The 21,796-nt window shown below is 45.8% G+C and overlaps 1 protein-coding gene across 1 annotated transcript; it reads right to left on the bottom strand.

The window, feature by feature from the left end:
- Positions 1–13,792: 13,792 nt before the first annotated feature.
- Positions 13,793–20,428, bottom strand: LOC136626495 (uncharacterized). Its single transcript, XM_066601553.1, has 7 exons — positions 20,347–20,428; positions 20,144–20,254; positions 19,901–20,065; positions 19,156–19,560; positions 14,509–14,581; positions 14,071–14,261; positions 13,793–13,983 (listed from the first exon to the last, which is right to left on the bottom strand). The coding sequence occupies exons 1-7, from the start codon at positions 20,408–20,410 to the stop codon at positions 13,793–13,795; spliced, it is 1,200 nt and encodes a 399-aa protein (XP_066457650.1). The 5' UTR covers positions 20,411–20,428.
- Between the last annotated feature and the right edge of the window lie 1,368 nt (positions 20,429–21,796).

Here is a 21,796-nt window from a genome sequence, read left to right as displayed (position 1 = left end):
CCTGGCATCATGGCGCCCAAGATGTGAGTGCTGATGCCAGGATAATGGGTGATGATGCTGCGGCCTCTGATTGGCTGCAGCAGCAGAATGACTTCCGCCGGATGTACATACTGGGATCTGGAGCAGCTCAGCTGTTTCCAAAGGGGGCTGAAGAGAAGTATTGCTTCTTTTGTTATTTTATGCCATACCCAGTTGTTATTTTTTTAAGTGATAAAACCCCTTTAAGTCTGCCTAATACATGCTGTGAGCAATGTAAAGGTAGTAAGGCAGTCCAAAGATGTGCAAAATCTATCAATGGCGCACTACGTTTGGCAGATTTGATGCATTTTTGGCACACATCTGACTCGGTTTCCTATGTTATACCACCTCTCGGGCGGAATAGTTTTGACCAGTTTTTGCAACTAAGGCCTCATGTCCACTAGCTACATGGAATTGCGGATTCCGCCGCAGAATCCACAGCGGATTTTGCACATAGGGAATCATTGGCCATCCGCGGTCCATTAAATTGATTTTTGCACCCGCGGATGGCATTTTAAAAGAATTACATTTTTCACACGCGGGAGAAAAAACTCGGCATGCTCCATTCTGCCGCGGATTCCACGCGGATCGGCAACATTGCTATCACATTGATAGCAATGTGTGCGGATATCTGCAGGCAAAAAAAATACCATTTAAAGTAAATCCGCGCGGAATCCGCAGCAGATTTTGCGCGGATTGTATTTTTCAAGTGGACATGAGGCCTTAGGCCTTAGGCCTCATGTCCACGGGGAAAAGAAGATTTTAAATCCGCAGCAGATCACCCGCACTCGGATCCGCATCCCATAGGGATGCATTGACCACCCGCGGGTAGATAAATACCTGCGGATGGTCAATAAAAGTGAATTTAAAAAATCCAGGAGCATGAAAAAAAATGGACATGCTCCATTCAGGCGCGGGTCTCCCGCAGGCGTCTATTGAAGCCTGTGGAAGCCGTCCGGATCCGCAGGAGACCAGCGCCTAAATTAAACTCACCTCCTCCGGGCGGTGCAGATTTTCCTTCCTTCGCGGCAGGATCTTCTTTCTTCGGTCCGGCGGATGTCCCCGGCGCATGCGCACGGCACTCAGCCGGCGTGCCGAGCACATCTGCCGACCGAAGAAAGAAGATCCAGCTGCGAAAAAGAGAAGACCTGCACGGTCCGCTGCGGGTAAGTTTATTCTTATTTTCAGCCCTTATGTCCGCGGGGCAGGAGGGACCCGCTACAGATTCTCCATGGAGAATCCGTAGCGGGCCTGATTTTCCCCCGTGGACATGAGGCCTTAAAGGGTCTGGCAAGGGGTCAACACCCGTTCTTCTTGGTGCAATTGTTTCATAAATTTGTCTAAAATGATTTGCACCAAAATTGTGGTTTAATTAATGGTCGAATTCTGGTGTAACAGAAATAGTAAATCTGTCCAATTGTATCTGGCTGTGTCCTCTAGATGTGCCTGATGATCTCTTGCCGTGAAGTGTTGTCCTCATAGAGAGATAAATATCCGCACTTTATGGCATCTGTGATATTGTAAAATAACAATAGCAACATTTTCTTACCTTGTCAAAACCCTGTCAAATTAATCTCAGTTTCATGACAGAAGTTTCAGTGCAACATCATATTTTATTAGACATTTATGATCTCTGCATGATATAATTAGATACTATGAAATACCTAACTCACAAAGGCCTGGACACAGGGAGCCGCCAGACATAAAACATTTCATTGTCTAAAGTAATGTTATAAAGTTCTGCTACAAAAACAATGTCATCTTTACATAAAAGAAAATGATTGGGGAAAAAAGTCTAACTGCTTTATAAATAGAACCTATCTGGTGAGAAAGAATGATCGACACCTTGGAAGATGTCATACACTTCAATGCGGAGCACACATAAGGCAATAGTGCAAACTGTCCGGTACGCCATGTGTGCAAAATATGCATGTGAAAAACGCACGTCTGAATACCCCAACATGAGGCAATGGGGTCTATGCTGTCCGTATTACATGCATAAAAAATATGTACGTGTGAATGAGTCCTAAGAAAGCAAGGAATTCAACAAACCAAGGGCTAATGCAGACTGCCATAGGTAAAACTACGCTCGGCGGCACTGAACGTAGTTGCACTACAATGAAGGGAATTCCTTCCCCTTCGCCGGCAGTTCAAACTTCTAAGGGCTTCTTCAGACACCTGTATGCGCAATTACCCTCGCGCAGGGCAATATAGTTGCACATGAACGAAGTTGGATGAAGTACATTCACACGCTTTTTTGCGCATAGTACTGTACTTTTTGCACATGCAGGGCCAGACACACCCTTTCCATGGAATAAAAGGCTATTAGTCCAATGAGTTCCAGATTTGTTTTTTTCGTGGTTTTGAGCAGTATTTCACGGATCCCCTTGCGTATTTGTGCATTTCCCTAAACAATGAGGACCCTTGACGTGAGTTGCAAGCTTATATGTATAATGTGGCCTAATTGCTCTGAATTTTTCTTAATAATGTTATTTGAAAGCCTTTTTTTAAATTTTTTTTCACATAATTTGGCCATATTATAAACTAATACCTCATTACCTCTTTTGGGGCACTCAGAAAAAGAAAGTCTTTAAAGAAAAAATAGTGTGAACTGTAGTGTGAAATAGTGTGAACTTTAGTAGCTCCGCCACCTCTGGTGTATCTCTGTTCACCCCTAAACTACACTTCCAGGAGACCATTGTTGATGACATGACAAGCGTTTACATGAACATTGCAACTATTCACCCGCTGAAGATAGCTGTCGATTAGCTGCACCATTCACATGTGCCTTTTGTTGGCGATGTCATCACCAGCTCCCGACACATAGCAGTAAAAGCCAGCATGGAATGGGGACCCTGCGATAAAGTAGAGGTGGAGAATACGGGATGGGGGGGAGTATATATTCTGGAATTTTAAACATATAGATAGAGTCATTGTACCCCATAGTGGACTGCTCAGGAAGCCCATAACTATACATGGGTCTATCAAGATGGCTTCTTTGGGGTGGGGGATGTGGTGTTGGTGGCGAAAGTATCGCCTTTGATCTATCAATGCATGCAAATCATGTAGTGTGAATGATAGTATTGAGGCCTCCAACACACATCGTGTATGTTTATGTTGTCATCGCAGTTGATCCGGAACCCACCAGATATTGCGTGAGATAATGCAACCAAAAACTTTTCGCTCAGTCCTTGGTCTTTGTTCTGTAACTTCTAGCACCCATCTCTGCAGCTGAGTGCTGCATTTGAGCAGCTGCTGCCCTGCGCCTTTTTCGGGGTGGTGGGTGTGCAGGGTCCATGTGCAGAGACCCTTGTGCAGTGGCCATGATTAGGGCTTGGGCCTTCATCTGTCATCTGTGAACGGATGGTAACAGGAGTTGACGACAAGCTCAGCAGATTTCCCACTGATACATCTGCCTCTTCCTCCACCTGCTGTAAACTGTCCGTGTTTTCACGAGTCCTGTTAACAACGAGCAAAAATGTTTAATTTTGCACATTCAATTTTGCCTCATTTTTGTACTGAACTGCGTGTATCTGAGCAGCAGCACCCCACTGCTTGTGGCATGTCTCTATGGCAGGCGTAATTTTCTTTAAAACTGCAGGCCGTCATATTTCCTGGCGCATTTGTTATGTAAAATCCTACTCCGGGATGCGGGTCCATGGTTGGCGCTAAGTACATCAGCTGCTGAAGATATAGGATCTCTTTCTTCTTCCTCTGGCTCCGCTCTTCCCCTTAGCTGTGTACTGGTCCTGTGTTCCGCGCCACTTTGTTTTAAGTTCATCTAGTGCAATATAACAAACAAAATCAGACCTATATTTTTTCATGTTGCTTCTTACTTTTATACATAAAGTCTCGTATGTAGGCTCTGCTCGCAGTATTGCTACAACCTGTCTGTTTTGTTTTGGTGGCAGAAAATCGAAAAAGTTTGCTTTTCCCCCAAATCTATAGGCTGTAACAACACAGAAAGGTTCCCGTTTGCTTCCATTCTTTGAACAAAAGAAATAGTGCAACAAAGTGTAATATTTGTTCTGGTAAAAGATAACAGAACAAAAGTATACGTAACCCTTTCCTTTATTTCCCAAACTATTACAATTTAAATAATGTAAAGATAAAAAATGTTTTTCACTCTTATTTCCATTTCATGTCTCCAACAAAAAAACGTAACAGTACTGACAACACAGCCCGCATACAGTGTTTTATGCACAAAAATAAAGGAAAACAATACTCACACCATTTTTCTGCAGAGTGGAGGCGGACATCGATTGCTGCCTGTATCTTTTGGGATGCCAAGTGTCACGGCTTGTCAGTTGTGACAGCGTTGTGGCATGGTGGCCTCGATGCAGGCCAAGACCTGTCTCCTTGTTATACACCATGTGCAGAGACTCTTGGGTGCTGTCTCTCTTTGCTGCATGGATGCATGCTTGATTAGTCATAGAAGGTTGAAGGTGGGGTTCTCTAATTGCTCTGCCAGTCCTCAGGTGTGGAGTAGCTTTATATTCTAACCTCTCCCCCTGCTAAATGCTGCTTATTCTGCTCCATAGAGGAGCAGTGGAGATTGGAGTTCTTCTGTGCTGGGTGTACTGCTATGTCCAGATAAGTTGCTGTGGTTTACTTTTCAGTTGTATTTTTGTTTTCATTTCTGTTTTGCTTTGCTGTTCGTTTTGTCTCTCCAGGGGCCTCTATAGGGACAATCAGGGTCCAGCATGAAGACTGGGGGTCCGCCTCTATCGAGGTGATTACTCCACTTCTAGGCAGGGACCGTTCACCCCCCCTGCTAAGTTATGGCCTGGCTTCCTTCTCCCTGGAGTGATGCTACTATTCAGCATAGTGTAGTGCACACTGTTCTACAGCGCATGGTATTGTCAACTGCAGTTGTTGTGAACGTCACCCTGCATCCGTGCTGAGCCTGGTGCTTGTGTGTCGCACGGACGTGACACCAGCACATCCCAAATCCTATCCTTTGCATTTCTTTCCTGGTAATCAGGATGACTTGTGTCCAAGATCACAGGGTGGTCTTGCATTAAGGCAATCAGTTTCCCAAAGTCAAATGTTGGCATTTTCAGGGCTTTATAATATTACCACAGAAGAGGTTGGATGGGTATGGGGGTCCTTAGAAGAGGTCCTTCATTGTCTGCTTACAATTTTCTGGTTTCTTTTTTAACCCTTTCCAATCCAGTGTCTGACGTCTAAAGACATTCTGATCGAAGGCCTCTCTATTGTCGGGGGCCTCTCCAGTATGTCACATACCGCAGTACTGGCTCCAGCCAGCAGATGGCGCAATTGTATAATGGCAGAAAGAGAAAAACCCCTAGGAAACCCTGTATCCAAAATTGAATTGCAAAGGGTTAACTTCTTCCAAATGCGCAAAAAAGTGTGGCAAATACGCATAGTAGTTGCATTTGCACTGCATTCTGTACACACCAATAGACAACAATAGGGCTCTTCCATAAAACAGAACATTGCAGGCATAATATGCAACAAAAAGTCAGTAGTATAAGCCTGGCCTTAGTCAAAAAATTACAGAGGCTACAAATTGAATACTTTTTTCAAAATCTTACAGGGTTATGCCCGCATAAATAATACATGATGTGAGGGAGCATATACCCAATATACAGCACTGTGCAAAAGTTTAGAAAGTGTGGAAAAATACTTTCAAAAATAGTAGTGTTAATATTTCATTTTTGTCCATTACCAAAATGCAAAGTGAATGAGCAAAAGAGAAATCAACTTCAAGAACTGACTTTTCACTTTCTGTCCAATATCCATTATTATGAGATAAACTGTCATTCATTTCATCCATCTGCGGTTTTAATGTTCTGACTTATTGGTCTATACATTAAGTCCATACTAGAGATGAGCGAACACCAAAATGTTCGGGTGTTCGTTATTCGTAACGAACTTCCCGTGATGCTCGAGGGTTCGTTTCGAACAACGAACCCCATTGAAGTCAATGGGCGACCAGAACATTTTTGTATTTCGCCGATGCTCGCTAAGGTTTTCATGTGTGAAAATCTGGGCAATTCAGGAAAGTGATGGGAATGACACAGTGACGGATAGGGCAGGCGAGGGGCTACATGTTGGGCTGCATCCTAAGTTCACAGGTCCCACTATTAAGCCACAATAGCGGCAAGAGTGGGCCCCCCCCCCCTCCCAACAACTTTTACTTCTGAAAAGCGCTCATTAGCATGGCATACCTTTGCTAAGCACCACACTACCTCCAACAAAGCACAATCACTGCCTGCATGACACTCCACTGCCACTTCTCCTGAGTTACATGCTGCCCAACCGCACCCCCTCCCCCCCACAGCGCACACCAAAGTGTCCCTGCGCAGCCTTCAGCTGCCCTCATGCCACACCACCCTCATGTCTATTTAGAATTGCGTCTGCCATGACGAGGGACCGCAGGCATACACTGCAGAGGTTGGCACGGCTAGGCAGCGACCCTCTTTAAAAGTGGCGGAGCGATAGCCCACAATGCTGTACAGAAGCAATGAGAAATAGAATCCTGTGCCACCGCCATCAGGAGCTGCACACGTGGGCATAGCAATGGGGAACCTATGTGCGACACACTATTCATTCTGTCAAGGTGTCTGCATGCCCCAGTCAGACCGGGCTTTTTAATTCATAGACACAGGCAGGTACAACTCCCTATTGTGAAGTCCCTGTCGACCCACAGCATGGGTGGCTCCCTGGAACCCACCGGCGGTACACAGAAATATCCCATTGCATTGCCCAACACAGCTGAGGTAGTAATGTCGTGCTTAATGCAGGTGGGCTTCGGCCCACACTGCATGCCCCAGTCAGACTGGGGTTCTTTACAAGTGGACACATGTAGGTTTAACTCCCTGTGGACCCACTGCCTGGGTGGGTGCCAGGAAGCCACCGGCGGTACATAGAAATATCCCATTGCATTGCCCAACACAGCTGAGGTAGTAATGTCGTGCGTAATACAGGTGGGCTTCGGCCCACACTGCATGCCCCAGTCAGACGGGTTCTTTAGAAGTGTACAGATGTATTAAAAACTCAGTGTGCACCTACAGCATGGGTGGCTCCCTGGAACCCACCGGCGGTACACAAAAATATCCCATTGCATTGCCCAACACAGCTGAGGTAGTAATGTCGTGCGTAATACAGGTGGGCTTCGGCCCACACTGCATGCCCCAGTCAGACTGGGATTCTTTACAAGTGGACACATGTAGGTTTAACTCCCTGTGGACCCACTGCCTGGGTGGGTGCCAGGAAGCCACCGGCGGTACATAGAAATATCCCATTGCATTGCCCAACACAGCTGAGGTAACGTCAGCTGTAATGCAGGTGGGCTAAAAATTAATTTGATTACACTGTAGGCGAGGGCCCACAAAAATTGCTGTATCAACAGTACTAATGTACATCCCAAAAATTGGCCATGGCCAGCCAAGAGGGCAGGTGAAACCCATTAATCGCTTTGGTTAATGTGGCTTAAGTGGTAACTAGGCCTGGAGGCAGCCCAGTGTAACGAAAAATTGGTTCAAGTTAAAGTTCCAATGCTTTTAAGCGCATTGAAACTTATAAAAATTGTTCTGAAAAATTATTTGAGTGAGCCTTGTGGCCCTAAGAAAAATTGCCCGTTCAGCGTGATTACGTGAGGTTTCAGGAGGTGGAGCAGGAGGAGGAGGAGGAGGAATATTAGACACAGATTGATGAAGCAGAAATGTCCCCGTTTTGGATGGTGAGAGAGAACGTAGCTTCCATCCGCGGGTGCAGCCTACGTATTGCTTACGTATCGCTGCTGTCCGCTGGTGGAGAACAGAAGTCTGGGGAAATCCAGCCTTTGTTCATCTTGATGAGTGTTAGCCTGTCGGCACTGTCGGTTGACAAGCGGCTACGCTTATCTGTGATGATTCCCCCAGCCGCACTAAACACCCTCTCCGACAAGACGCTAGCCGCAGGACAAGCAAGCACCTCAAGGGCATACAGGGCTAGTTCAGGCCACGTGTCCAGCTTCGACACCCAGTAGTTGTAGGGGGCAGAGGCGTCACCAAGGATGGTCGTGCGATCCGCTACGTACTCCCTCACCATCCTTTTGCAGTGCTCCCGCCGACTCAGCCGTGACTGGGGAGCGGTGACACAGTCTTGGTGGGGAGCCATAAAGCTGGCCAGGCCCTTAAAGACTGTTGCACTGCCTGGGATGTACATGCTGCTCGATCTACGCACATCCCCTGCTACCTTGCCCTCGGTACTGCGCCTTCTGCCACTAGCGCTGTCGGCTGGGAATTTTACCATCAGCTTGTCCGCAAGGGTCCTGTGGTATAGCAACACTCTCGAACCCCTTTCCTCTTCGGGAATCAGAGTGGGCAGGTTCTCCTTATACCGTGGATCGAGCAGTGTGTACACCCAGTAATCCGTAGTGGCCAGAATGCGTGCAACGCGAGGGTCACGAGAAAGGCATCCTAACATGAAGTCAGCCATGTGTGCCAGGGTACCTGTACGCAACACATGGCTGTCTTCACTAGGAAGATCACTATCAGGATCCTCCTCCTCCTCCTCCTCCTCCTCCTCCTCAGGCCATACACGCTGAAAGGATGACAGGCAATCAGCCGGTGTACCGTCAGCAGCGGGCCAAGCTGTCTCTTCCCCCTCCTCCTCATCCTCCTCATGCTCCTCCTCCTCCTCCTGTACGCGCTGAGAAATAGACAGGAGGGTGCCCTGACTATCCAGCGGCATACTGTCTTCCCCCGCCCCCGTTTCCGAGCGCAAAGCAGCTGCCTTTATGGTTTGCAGGGAATTTCTCAAGATGCATAGCAGAGGAATGGTGACGCTAATGATTGTAGCATCGCCGCTCACCACCTGGGTAGACTCCTCAAAATTACCAAGGACATGGCAGATGTCTGCCAACCAGGCCCACTCTTCTGAAAGGAATTGAGGAGGCTGACTCCCACTGCGCCGCCCATGTTGGAGTTGGTATTCGACTATAGCTCTACGCTGTTCATAGAGCCTGGCCAACATGTGGAGCGTAGAGTTCCACCGTGTGGGCACGTCGCACAGCAGTCGGTGCACTGGCAGCTTAAAGTGATGTTGCAGGGTGCGCAGGGTGGCAGCGTCCGTGTGGGACTTGCGGAAATGTGCGCAGAGCCGGCGCGCCTTTACGAGCAGGTCTGACAAGCGTGGGTAGCTTTTCAGAAACCGCTGAACCACCAAATTAAAGACGTGGGCCAGGCATGGCACGTGCGTGAGGCTGCCGAGCTGCAGAGCCGCCACCAGGTTACGGCCGTTGTCACACACGACCATGCCCGGTTGGAGGCTCAGCGGCGCAAGCCAGCGGTCGGTCTGCTGTGTCAGACCCTGCAGCAGTTCGTGGGCCGTGTGCCTCTTATCGCCTAAGCTGAGTAGTTTCAGCACGGCCTGCTGACGCTTGCCCACCGCTGTGCTGCCACACCGCGCGACACCGACTGCTGGCGACATGCTGCTGCTAACACATCTTGATTGTGAGACAGAGGAGGAGGAGGAGGAGGAGGGTGCTTTAGTGGAGGAAGCATACACCTCCGCAGATACCAGCACCGAGCTGGGGCCCGCAATTCTGGGGGTGGGTAGGACGTGAGCGGTCCCAGGCTCTGACTCTGTCCCAGCCTCCACTAAATTCACCCAATGTGCCGTCAGGGAGATGTAGTGGCCCTGCCCGCCTGTGCTTGTCCACGTGTCCGTAGTTAAGTGGACCGTGGCAGTAACCGCGTTGGTGAGGGCGCGCACAATGTTGCGGGAGACGTGGTCGTGCAGGGCTGGGACGGCACATCGGGAAAAGTAGTGGCGACTGGGAACTGAGTAGCGCGGGGCCGCCGCCTCCATGATACTTTTGAAGGACTCCGTTTCCACAACCCTATACGGCAGCATCTCAAGGCTGATGAATTTTGCGATGCGGACGGTTAACGTTTGAGCGTGCGGGTGCGTGGCGGCGTACTTGCGCTTGCGCTCGAACACTTGCGCAAGCGACGGCTGAACGGTGCGCTGAACTACACTGCTGGATGGGGCCGAGGACAGCGGAGATGAGGGTGTGGGTGCAGGCCATGAGGCGGTAGTGCCTGTGTCCTGAGAGGGGGGTTGCATCTCAGTGGCAGGTTGGGGCACAGGGGGAGAGGCAGGGGTGCAAACCGGAGGCGGTGAACGGCCTTTGTCCCACCTTGCGGGGTGCTTGGCCATCATATGTCTGCGCATGGTGGTGAGGCTGTTGGTGTTGGCTCCCCGGCTGAGCTTTGCGCGACAAAGGTTGCACACCACTGTTCGTCGGTCGTCAGGCGTCTCTGTGAAAAACTGCCAGACCTTAGAGCACCTCGGCCTCCGCAGGGTGGCATGGCGCGAGGGGGCGCTTTGGGAAACACTTGGTGGATTATTCGGTCTGGCCCTGCCTCTACCCCTGGCCACTGCACTGCCTCTTGCAACCTGCCCTGCTGATGCCCTTGACTCCCCCTCTGAAGACCTGTCCTCCTGAGTAAGCGTTGCACACCAGGTGGGGTCAGTCACCTCATCGTCCTGCTGCTCTTCCTCCGAATCCTCTGTGCGCTGCTCCCTGGGACTTACTGCCCTTACTACTACCTCACTGCAAGACAACTGTGTCTGATCGTCATCGTCCTCCTCACCCACAGAAAGTTGTTGAGACAGTTGGCGGAAGTCCCCAGCCTCTTCCCCCGGACCCCGGGAACTTTCGAATGGTTGGGCATCAGTGACGATAAACTCCTCTGGTGGGAGAGGAACCGCTGCTGCCCAATCTAAGCAGGGGCCCGAGAACAGTTCCTGGGAGTGTTCCCGCTCCTGAGCAGGTGTCATTGTAGTGGAGTGAGGAGGCTGGGAGGAAGGAGGAGCAGCAGACAGAGGATTCGGATTGGCAGCAGTGGACGGCGCAGAACTGCGGGTAGACGATAGGTTGCTCGAAGCACTTTCTGCCATCCAGGACAGGACCTGCTCACACTGCTCATTTTCTAATAACCGTCTCCCGCGTGGACCCATTAATTGGGCGATGAATGTGGGGACGCCAGAAATGTGCCTCTCTCCTAATCGCGCAGCAGTCGGCTGCGACACACCTGGATCAGGAGCTTGGCCTGTGCCCACACCCTGACTTGGCCCTCCGCGTCCTCGGCCGCGTCCACGTCCTCTAGGCCTACCCCTACCCCTCAGCATGCTGTATTACCAGTGATTTGATTTCACAGGCAGGAAATAAATTGGCGCAAGACTGCAGGCCAAATATAATTTTTGCCCTTTTTGGAAAACGAAAGGCCCCACTGCCTCTAGTGAATGAATTATCTAAGTTTAATAACTGTGCTGTGTCCCTGCTTATGTGTCACAGAACGTGAGGGTAGCAGAGTTATTATAACTCTTGGAGAGCAGGTATTTTTTTTCCCAATTAAGGAAAGCAAATGGCGAACCCAGCAGTAAAGCGTAGCTGGCTGCGTATGATTTAGCAATGTTTTTCACGCAGCTCACACGTCTCCACAGGCGTAAGGACGGACACAGGCTGGACAAATAGATTTGTTTTCAGTTTTTTCCCACCAACAGGCAGCACTGCGTATATTCAATGAACCTGAGAAGTTTAATAACTGTGCTGTGTCCCTGCTTATGTGTCACAGAACGTGAGGGTAGCAGAGTTATTATAACTCTTGGAGAGCAGGTATTTTTTTTCCCAATTAAGGAAAGCAAATGGCGAACCCAGCAGTAAAGCGTAGCTGGCTGCGTATGATTTAGCAATGTTTTTCACGCAGCTCACACGTCTCCACAGGCGTAAGGACGGACACAGGCTGGACAAATAGATTTGTTTTCAGTTTTTTCCCACCAACAGGCAGCACTGCGTATATTCTATGAATAATAACTGTGTTGTGGCCCTGCCTATACAATTCTTTCCCTGCAGTATCAATGGAGGGTGGAATGCTCTGCAGAGGCGATTTTGAGAAGCCCAAAAAAAATGCAGCACAGCCAACAGCAGCCTGGACAGTAGTAATACGTAGATATAACTCGTCAAACTGAAAAGTGACAGGTACCACGCCCCCTGTCACTTTCCGCCCCTTATGTTGCTGTGTCAGCTGTGCTCCTTCTGGTGTATAACAGTGTATAACTCGTCAAAATCAGCCTAAGTTATTATGCCGTCCCTTTCGTTCAGTGAAACTTAGATTTCTGTCCCTTATCTTAATGCGGTATCAGCTTCCCTTCTGGAAGCTGGGAGCTGAACTTTCGTTCAGTGAAACTTAGCATGGGATAGCAGAATTGTCAGTCCTATGACGTGTCAATCATGATATACTCTGCGGAGCAGAGTATATTCTGAATATGTCCGGATTTATCTACATCCGAAGCCTATTACGATTATGTCCGGCTTTACCTACAGCTGATATTGAGTATATTATGAGACTTTATCTACAGTCTCTTATTTCATGAAGTTATCTATCTCCATACATCCCCAGCCTTTTAGCCCCCCACCTACATCCCCAGCCTTTTAGCCCCCCACCTTTTTTTGTTTTCACAACAAGAGAGAGAGAACGCAGGAGACTGATGCAAAGTTTTAAAAAGCTTTATTGAGTACACGTGCGAATACATAAATGAAAAAAAGTTATAGAAATAATATATATAATTATTACACAATGAGCTTTAACACGGATATAGTCGCATTTTTTACAGTGATTTACAAATTTAACCAAGCAGTTTGAAGCATTGGTAGACTCCTCTTTTTAGGCAGCAAGGTGGCCTGTGTCCCACTTGGCGGTGTGGAAGGATAAGGGAGGCTTTTCCTCTGCAGGGTAGCGTGTGGGGAATCGACGTTCAGGTCCATTTTCAGCGCCTGGAGAATTTCTCTAGTGCCGTGGCTGCCAATGACCGTAGAAGGCATATTAATCTCGGCCATCGATCGCATAAAAGCGTCCCAACCCAGAGGGTGATTTTTCTTGGTAGCGCTATGGCTCTGCGTAGCATGACGGATCAGGTCCAATATGTTGGACCCTTGAACGGGTTGCCCTTTGTATACGAACTCCTCCTTAGCATTCCACGCTGTAATATCGCCATTCTGCGATAACCTGTTTAGCAAAAGTTCTGCATTTTTTCTGAAACGGGGATTGACATGATTTACAATTTCATGAACAGCATTTCTATTAACAGGTTCGGCATTTGACAATTGCTGATGACCAGTATCACTCGGAGTTACAATGTTTAACGTTGTTAGCTCTTTTGCAGCCTGTTTAGCATGAACCAAGTATCTTTGTAAAACAGCGGTGTATTTTTTAATTTTCACATCATCCGGTAGGTCGCTACGCTGTAAAACTGAGTTAATCTCGTCATCAAGGCGATGAATAGCAGCCTGTCGTATGTCAGGGGTTGTAGGAACACTTTGCCTTATTTTGTTCAGTTCGTGTTTAGGAACCAAATACATTTTCTCCGCATGCTCCATTATCGGTTGGCAAGTAGACTCGTAATTATCGGTATTGCAAAACCCAAGAGTGAACCTATAAAACCGCCGGCCTGATTGACTATACGCCTCTTTTTCTTTACGGTCAGGGTTTTATCACCCAAACGTCTTATAGCGCTGCGCCATTTTTTTAACGCGCTTCTTTGGCGTTCTTTTAGGGGTATACGACCTTTTAAAATGTTTAAAGCGATCTCCGCTATGGCTGTAACTAAATCATTGCTAGCGTTGCGTAAAATAGATTTTCTGACGTTGGGTTTAGCTTTCACCAGCCTTTTTAAGAGACTCCAATTACGACGGATTCTCTCAGACATCTTTTCACCAGAATGCACGGGGGATAAAATAGGGTGCAAGACGGTGTACTCACTTTTTAGAGGTGATTTTTTTGTGAATATACACAGCTGGTAAGGCTGGTGGAAACAAGCCCGTTCTCAAGCGCAGCTCCTCCGGCGTATTACCCCTTAAATCTACCAGCAAATACCCATAAGGCTCGCGTGTCGCATCCTCAAAGGCTTCTAAGAAGAAGCGCGTCTTTCCGGGGTACATCTGTCTCGCTAGTGTGACAATTTGCAATACATCACGAGGGGATCTGAAGAGAATCAAATACTTTGCATTTAAATTTATCGTTCGGCTTTTCTTACCTTGACAGAACACATTCTGCACAAGATATAAAATGCTGAGATTTCTGTGATGTACATACTTGGTAAATGCTTTTTCTATTTCGCTGTTTTCACTAGCGATCTCCATAAGATCATCAACAACGGTCAAATTTACCTTGTCGGGCGGAAATAAGTCATCATCTATAAATGTCTTCGGAAGGCCCTCGATAAATCTGATGATAGGGAAAGAAGCAGACAGTTCATCATACAGTTTTTGCCAGCAGGAGTAATACCACACAATGTTTTGGGGCTTGTGTGATATATGTGTTTCGGCATTATGTAACAACTGCTTTACAAAGTAACTTTTCCCAGAGTTAGAGGGTCCGGCTAAAATACACGAGAAGGGGTGTTGCAAACGTGTATCCATTATTTCAGCGCTAATAACCGAGATGTTATATTGTAAATTCGTCTAATAATCGCCTCCTCACTCGGTTTTGTACTTTGTGTAGTGCACCTGCGCCAGAGACCCGATGCTTCTTATTTCTTACAAAGCCTGGTCAGGAAAAGAAGCAGACGAGTCATGATACAGATTCAGCCAACATACATAAATTCAAACGATATTACAGGAACTGAATAGAATGTGTCAGACGTCCGTCTGACATATGAGCTAATAGCCGAAAGGCAATGTCGTAAAATCATCTAACAAGTATCTCTTTGTGTAAACACATCTTTGTGTTTTGCGCAACGGCCTTGTTTCAATATCCCAGTATTTCTTATTTCTCACAATCCCAGGCTGTTCTATGTGAATAGATTTCTGCGTTTCAGGGGAGGAATTGTGCTGATAATCCAAAACTAGATCTTTTAGGCTGTCAAAATTTACATGTTGCGTGTTAGCAACGTTTAGAGTTATGCCTTTAACTTTTAAGACGGTTTTACCCGTGTTCAGCTTGTAGCCGTAGGTTTTAGGCCCCGCAGACACAAACTCTGTGATGTATGTGTCATCGGGTATCTCGCTGGTTAGCTCACCCAGGTAATCGCCTAACGGCGGATTCCACTCGCCTTCTCGATGCACAAAAATGACCGAGTCTGTGTCGTGATAAAGACACCTCTCCTGCAGTCGGTCCAGAATAGAGTACAATTCTAGTCTGGCGTAAGCGGTTGTGAAACAAGCTATAAAAATGTTTGTGTTTTTGTTGATTTTGTGATGTTCTTTTGTGTATTTCCAGGTGATGTTGGCTGTCTCGTCATCAATAAAATTCAAACCTGAAATCTCATAGTAGGGGAGAAACACGTACTCAAAAAGCTCGTTGGGATTAGTCACGATGCTGGTACACGGAAGGTCAGGTTTCTGGGCAAATTTACCCCACAAGGAGTTAAGGAAAAGTTTGGAGATTTGCCTTTTAGCGGAATTCACAACCACATTGTCAGGCTGTAATTGTACACCTTCTTTTTCAAGAAAGGCGGCGATGTATTCGCTTTTCTTGACATCATCCGTACACCAGCTTGGGTAACCAGAGGCCTCCTGTTTGTCCCTAAGATGTAACTTAATGTAGGGTGCAAACAGATCATCCGAGGTTCTAGGAAAATGCCAGATTTCGTAGATGTGTACTATCCTGTACCCTTTCTCTACGGCCATCTCTAGCTCTATCGTACACCAAGTACCGACAATAGCGCGGTCCTCCTCACTGTGTGTGCAGGGTTCTACCTGTGTGTTTAGAGCGCATCTGTAACAGAGGGGGAACATCAACTTCTTGTTCATTTTCACAGGCAATACCGGGAAAAATAAATCTCTGGGCGGATATACTTTAACTTTTGCAAGGCCAAAGTAATTTTTGATGTAACCAAAATCTTTATAAATGATCTCAGGGTGTCCTACAGGATATGTTTTTGTTTTGTTGACAAAGGGGTACAGACTGGTGAAATCGTAGTAATTTATCATCTCCCCAGCAGCCTGCTTGTGATAGAGCTTTATGGCGTTAGTTCTCCCGCCATAGAGGGCATCACGCGGTTCTAGCGGAACTGGGAACTGCATTTTGAGAAGAAATGATTGAAGCTGTGGTTCCTTTTCAACCATTTCCTTCCACTCATGCTCCCACAAGACGCGCACTGTAAAACCGCATTGTTGTAAGAAACGTTTCTTGGCTAGAAAAGTGTGATACAGCTGGCTGTATGTGGTCTTAGTGAGTTTGTTTACATCCTTTTCATTGTAACAAGAGGGGCATCCGTGAAAATGACACCCCTCAAATTCAAAAGCGACGTGCTGACCGTTAACAAACGCATAGCCGTCCAAAAAATAGCGGCCCACCTGTTTTTCACCTCCTCTCAGAGCGTGTTGAATGTCAATGTTTTCTGTGTGAGACACGTACATGAGCCACTGAATAGCGGGTGTCGAGTAACGTTTTTTTGTTTTGTGATAATTATCAGCAGGTACAATGGCTATAGTGTCTTTTGGAAGGAATTTAAACATGTACATAGCCATACACACAGATGCCAGAGTGATGAGCTGAAAAGGATCAACACATATCGTCGTCGGAACCTTTTTGCGCCGCTCCGTACAGTATTTTAAAACAGTCTTTTTAGTCATTTCCATGACTCGATCTCTGAAAAGTTCGCATGCTTGTCTCAAAACAGCAACATCTTTTTTGCAATAATTCTTTAGCTCTGCTTTAAAATCAAAAACAACATCTTTTTGCGACTCATACCATTCCATAAACTCCTTTTTCTCATCAGACATCATGTATTCTACCCCATAATATTTAACACCAGGTAGGGGTCCGACATAATTTTGATTTTCCTCAGTGTTGAAAAAGTGTGGGAAGTGTCCCTTGGAATCAGAAAAGCCCATAGCTTGCGGCAACTTGCTAAGTTTCATGGGTATGAAACTCAGCGAGTCTATGAACCTCAAGTTCATATCAGGCACTGTCACACACAAAAGCCGACCTCCTTGACTAATCAGCTTTACACGTATTCGTTCTCGGATCAACTGCTTAACGATAAAATATGCATCATATCTACCAGCATTGTGGGCGATAAAGGTGTAGCCTGCAAACTTGCCACTGGCAAAGAACTGGACAAAGTCACGAGTGCACGTTTTACCCTCGAACTCCCAAGAGTTCTGACCGTACAAGGTCGTCGCAAAAATGAAATTCGCTATATGCAAACCCGTATCCTGTGAACATTCAAAATCGTAAAAAATATACCGTTCGTTTTTCTTAGGCGGTTTGTAGCGCTGCATGTAGCACAGATGTCTATCAAATTTTTGCAACGGGGCACGACAAACGTGGCAGCACAGCCCCTTACATTTATGACCATCATCACTGTTGGGCACAAATCGATAACAACGATCACAAAATGTTTTAACTCTGCAAAACGTAAAATCAATCGCGGCCAACTTCTCATGCCGTAATAAACATTCGCTCGAGCGACAAAATACACGACAGTTGGGACAGCGATACTGTTGCCCGATACTGTCAGCGCAATCATTTTTTTGGCATGCTGTACAAAAATGCTGGCAAGAATGGTTATTCTTGTGGTGGTAAACTGAATTACAATGATCACAAAAATATTGTTCCCCAATAAAGCTTTTGATGTTTGTAATTCCGTAGTAATGTTTATCATGATACAAAATATACACAGTTTTACCCGCGGACACGGAGCCTGTGTGATAATAGCGCCAATCACCATCGCTATGATACAGAATTTTGATAGATATGTTCAGGTATCTCTCAAAAGCATCTACATCACTAAAACTGACCAGCTGGTTTTCAGGGATTCCAAGAGCAGCGTGTAGCTGCTTAGCACGTGCCAATAAATCACCATCAGCAGCAGGAGCAGCTGCCCCCACCTCCAGCATTGCGTACAGACTAGCAGCCAAACATAGGTTTGAATCATAATTGTTAAAGTCATACAACCAGCGCTTTTTCTGTTTGATGATCTTTGTGTAAAGTATCGAATTCAAGCGCCTGCGACGAGTCACACCACCTCTCCTATTTTTTATTATTGTGACAACCAGATGCAAACAATCGCCGGATAAACATTCTGCATTACTTTGAAGTGCTGAAGCCACAGCGCTTAAAAAGCTCTCCACATTAAAATCATCCCTGAGCTGCTTTTTGGAATAAACCGTATCCAGAGAACTGCCACCATTCAGACTTAGATGTATGTAGTCGCCGGGCTGAATATCAGTCCGTATTCTATTGAACAAAGACTCAACAGCACCATGAATGGCCCTCATAGCATCGGTAAATGACTGTATACGGTCTAAATTCACAAACCTGAAATGCTCTACATGCTCAATGCCCCTGAACCTTGAAAGTTCGCGGCGTCTATGAAAAAAAGACTCTAAAAAAACCGACGCAGCACCAGGCTGATCAACAACTACATCGGGCTCATGATGTTCAGGCAGTTGTGAATGTTGCAGAGTGTCTGCATCCTGTCTCTGTGTTGTGTTGTGTCGTGTAGACTTTCTACTTTTTCTACGGTCTATGGACATCCTAGCTGTGTGGAGCATTTTTATAGCTTTTTTAACAACCCGTGATCTGTGAAAGCCAAGACGTTTGTTTTTGTTACATTTTTTCAATCCAGAGCCTGTCATTGACAGTCATGAGGAGCCACTTGCGTGCTTTCTCACTAATTCAGTCAATTCTCGCTTTAAAGCAAATATTTCTGGACCTCTGCGAGAGTCTGGCTCGGAGGTCAAAAGCTTCTGAGCCCTTTCGTGTACAGCTTTCAAGGATGCTGCTATCCCACCAATCTGAAAGGCCATATGGTGTATGCTAGCAAATTCATTCCCTATAGCTGCAGACCAATACCTCTCTGAATTGACAATGGTTTTATCATCGTGCGTTTTTTGTCTTTTACCCTCTGTGTTTTCAAGAGCTGCCCCCCTCTTTCTACGACTAACAGTGTTAGTGAGTGATCCAGATAGATTTTGCGGTGTATCAGGCCCCACAGCGCTATGACCGGGCAGCATATTTGCACCTATTGCTGTGATGTTTTTGGGAGCTATGCTTCTCTTTCTACGTGTTTTAGGGGCAGTGGGTGCTGTGTCTAGTGTTTGTTGTGTATCACATGTAGGTATGCTATGACAGTCCCGTATATCGTTTGAATTTAAGGCATGCGGCTTACCAACGCTTCTGTCGCTATTCGGGCATTCAACCATCGCAGAAACTGCTGAGAGAGCTTCGTATCCACCACTCCCATCTTGACGGGTTAACGGTCCTAGTCCAAGATTTATGCGTGCAAAAGAAGCTGTATTATAATCCTCTCTGACACCTCCATTTTGCGGCTTTAATGGAGGTGGTCTCGGTTTGCAGCGACCAGCAGAAGTTGTGTTGTATTCCACAGATAGAGATTGGTCTTCATCTAGCTCTGAAATCGGTAATAGCGAGTCGTATCTTGGCCGGCCATTTTGAGGCTTAAACACGCTGAGCTCCGGGTTGACACGCGTCGCTGAAGGATTGGCATATCTAGGCACTGGCTGTATTAACTCAGATGCGGGTGTTGGATTATAGTTCATCAGCGATGCAGTATCTATATATAAAAAAAAAAAAGAAAAAGTGTCGGAATGAGTAAAACATAATCCGTCAATATACGTTCTAAGTTACCTATTACGCAGCGTATTAGCAACAAGCGTATAGCCTGACTCAACGCCATAGATTACATCGCTAAACAAGGGTTAATAATGCGCAGCAGAGCCATGTTTGATGCCGCTTAACACAGCTAACGCGTACTAAAAGTTACCCAGACTACAGCAATGCATGGCAGCATGTATATTTACGCAGCGATGTACTAAAAAGCTAATCAGACTACATCTATGCGTATTAACGTGTGTATTTACAAGTATTTAAATATGTTTAATCGCTTAACTTACGCCATTGCGGTATAATGCTAGGGGCGTCAGGCCTGTGCTTTTTTGCCGGGATATTTTCTTTATTCGCCTGCGTTCCAGGATTCATCCAATTTTTCACATGGTCCGACATTTCACAGGCTTTAGAGACTTGGGTGTCTTTAGCATCTTCTGGTGCAATTGACATCTCTGTAGAAAAAAGCAATTTAGTTTCTACATCTACACGTTTGCAAATATGGACAAAGGCCTTAATTATATAAATCATACCCCCGAGTGTGATATCTAGAATGTCAGCAACTGCAGAACATTCTTCAGAACTCGTAGGAAACAGTTCAGCCAGAACGTCAGCGCCCAAATTCTGGATATCGTATAGATCCGCTTAAACATTGAAAAAAAAAAAAAGTGAAAATGATCAGAAATGCGTATAAATAACGTGATTTATAAAAAGAAAAAATTAAATACAGTTTTACCTTGTTCGGCTTCAGTATACAGATTTGCCAGAAGATGTTGCGTATCGTTACCTTGAGCGTCCATCTGAAATTAAAAAAGAACTTTCTGTGAATATTTCTATAATGCACGTCAAAATCTCTTTAGTTATATTAAAATAAAAGAAATATAAACAAATAAAAAAATACAGGAGATATTTACCTTTGAGCTGAGGGAGAGAGAGAGATATCAGAGAGCTTCTGTGTGAGGCTGTTAGATGCTGTTATGACATCGCTGTTTCAATTGTCCTTTTAAAGAGCTTCGCGCGGGAAAATGGTCAACCACCTAGCTATCTATGCTAACTAGTAACAGCTGTGTCAATCTGCCAAAAACCTGCTATGTCATTAGTTTTTAGCCACTAAAGAAATTTGTAGAGTCGAGTTGTTAGCTGCCAAAAACCTGCTATGTCATTCGTTTTTAGCCACTAATGACATTTGTAGACTCGACTTGTTAGCTATCAGTAACCTGCTATGTTATTCGTTTTTATCCACTAAAGACATTTGTAGAGGAGGATTTCATAGAAGCCTTCTTTGGTGTAGCTTGATTAACTTCCAATTCATGTGGTAAAGTTCCTCTTGATGTTTATCACACACAGGGCATCTGTTTTTTTCCTCTGACCCTGTGTTTTTCCCTGGACTTTTGAAAAGCTGGACTTTCTTTAGATTTATTACCCTAAACCAGTATGGATTCTAGAAGCTCTGAAGACATTTTACGCAGAAGATATTTTAATCCCACAAAGCCTGGCTCATTCGGTGGAATTGATAAGCTATGCAAGCATATTAATGGTGTGAAACGCCGACATGTTGCCCAGTGGCTAACAGCGCAAAATACTTACAGTCTTCATAGAGCGGCCAGAAAGAAATTTGTAAGAAATAAAATAATTGTATCAGATATCGACTATCAGTGGCAAGCTGACCTCGTAAGCTTAATACAATATTCTAAAGAAAACAATGGCTTAAAATATATTTTAACAGTTATAGATGCGCTATCAAAATATGCGTGGTGCGTAGGTTTATCAGACAAATCAGGAAGCAGTGTCGCGAAAGCCTTCGAGCTGATATTTGAAAATGATGGCCGTGTCCCCCAAAAACTTCATACAGACCTCGGAAGGGAATTTGTGAACCGCCCCATGAAACAGCTTTGTAGTTCCTACAGTATACATCATTTCTATACGACTAACTCCGTAAAGGCCGCATTGATTGAACGTTTTAACCGGACTTTAAAAACACGAATGTGGCGATACCTCACACAGCGTAACACTTTTCGTTATATCGACATATTACCTGATCTTGTATTCAGTTATAACCGAACTTATCATCGTACTATTCAGTGCCGTCCAGTGGATGTAACGAAAAATAACTCTTTAAGAATATGGCGAAATGTCTACAGCGATATTCTGAACTCGAGGCATGACAACCCTTCATTAAATATTGG

The sequence above is a fragment of the Eleutherodactylus coqui genome, chromosome 4, assembly GCF_035609145.1.
Source record: "Eleutherodactylus coqui strain aEleCoq1 chromosome 4, aEleCoq1.hap1, whole genome shotgun sequence".
In the NCBI taxonomy this organism is placed as follows: Eukaryota; Metazoa; Chordata; class Amphibia; order Anura; family Eleutherodactylidae; genus Eleutherodactylus; species Eleutherodactylus coqui.
Note: the sequence above shows the minus strand (reverse complement) of the source record. Positions and strands in the feature narration are given on the sequence as shown.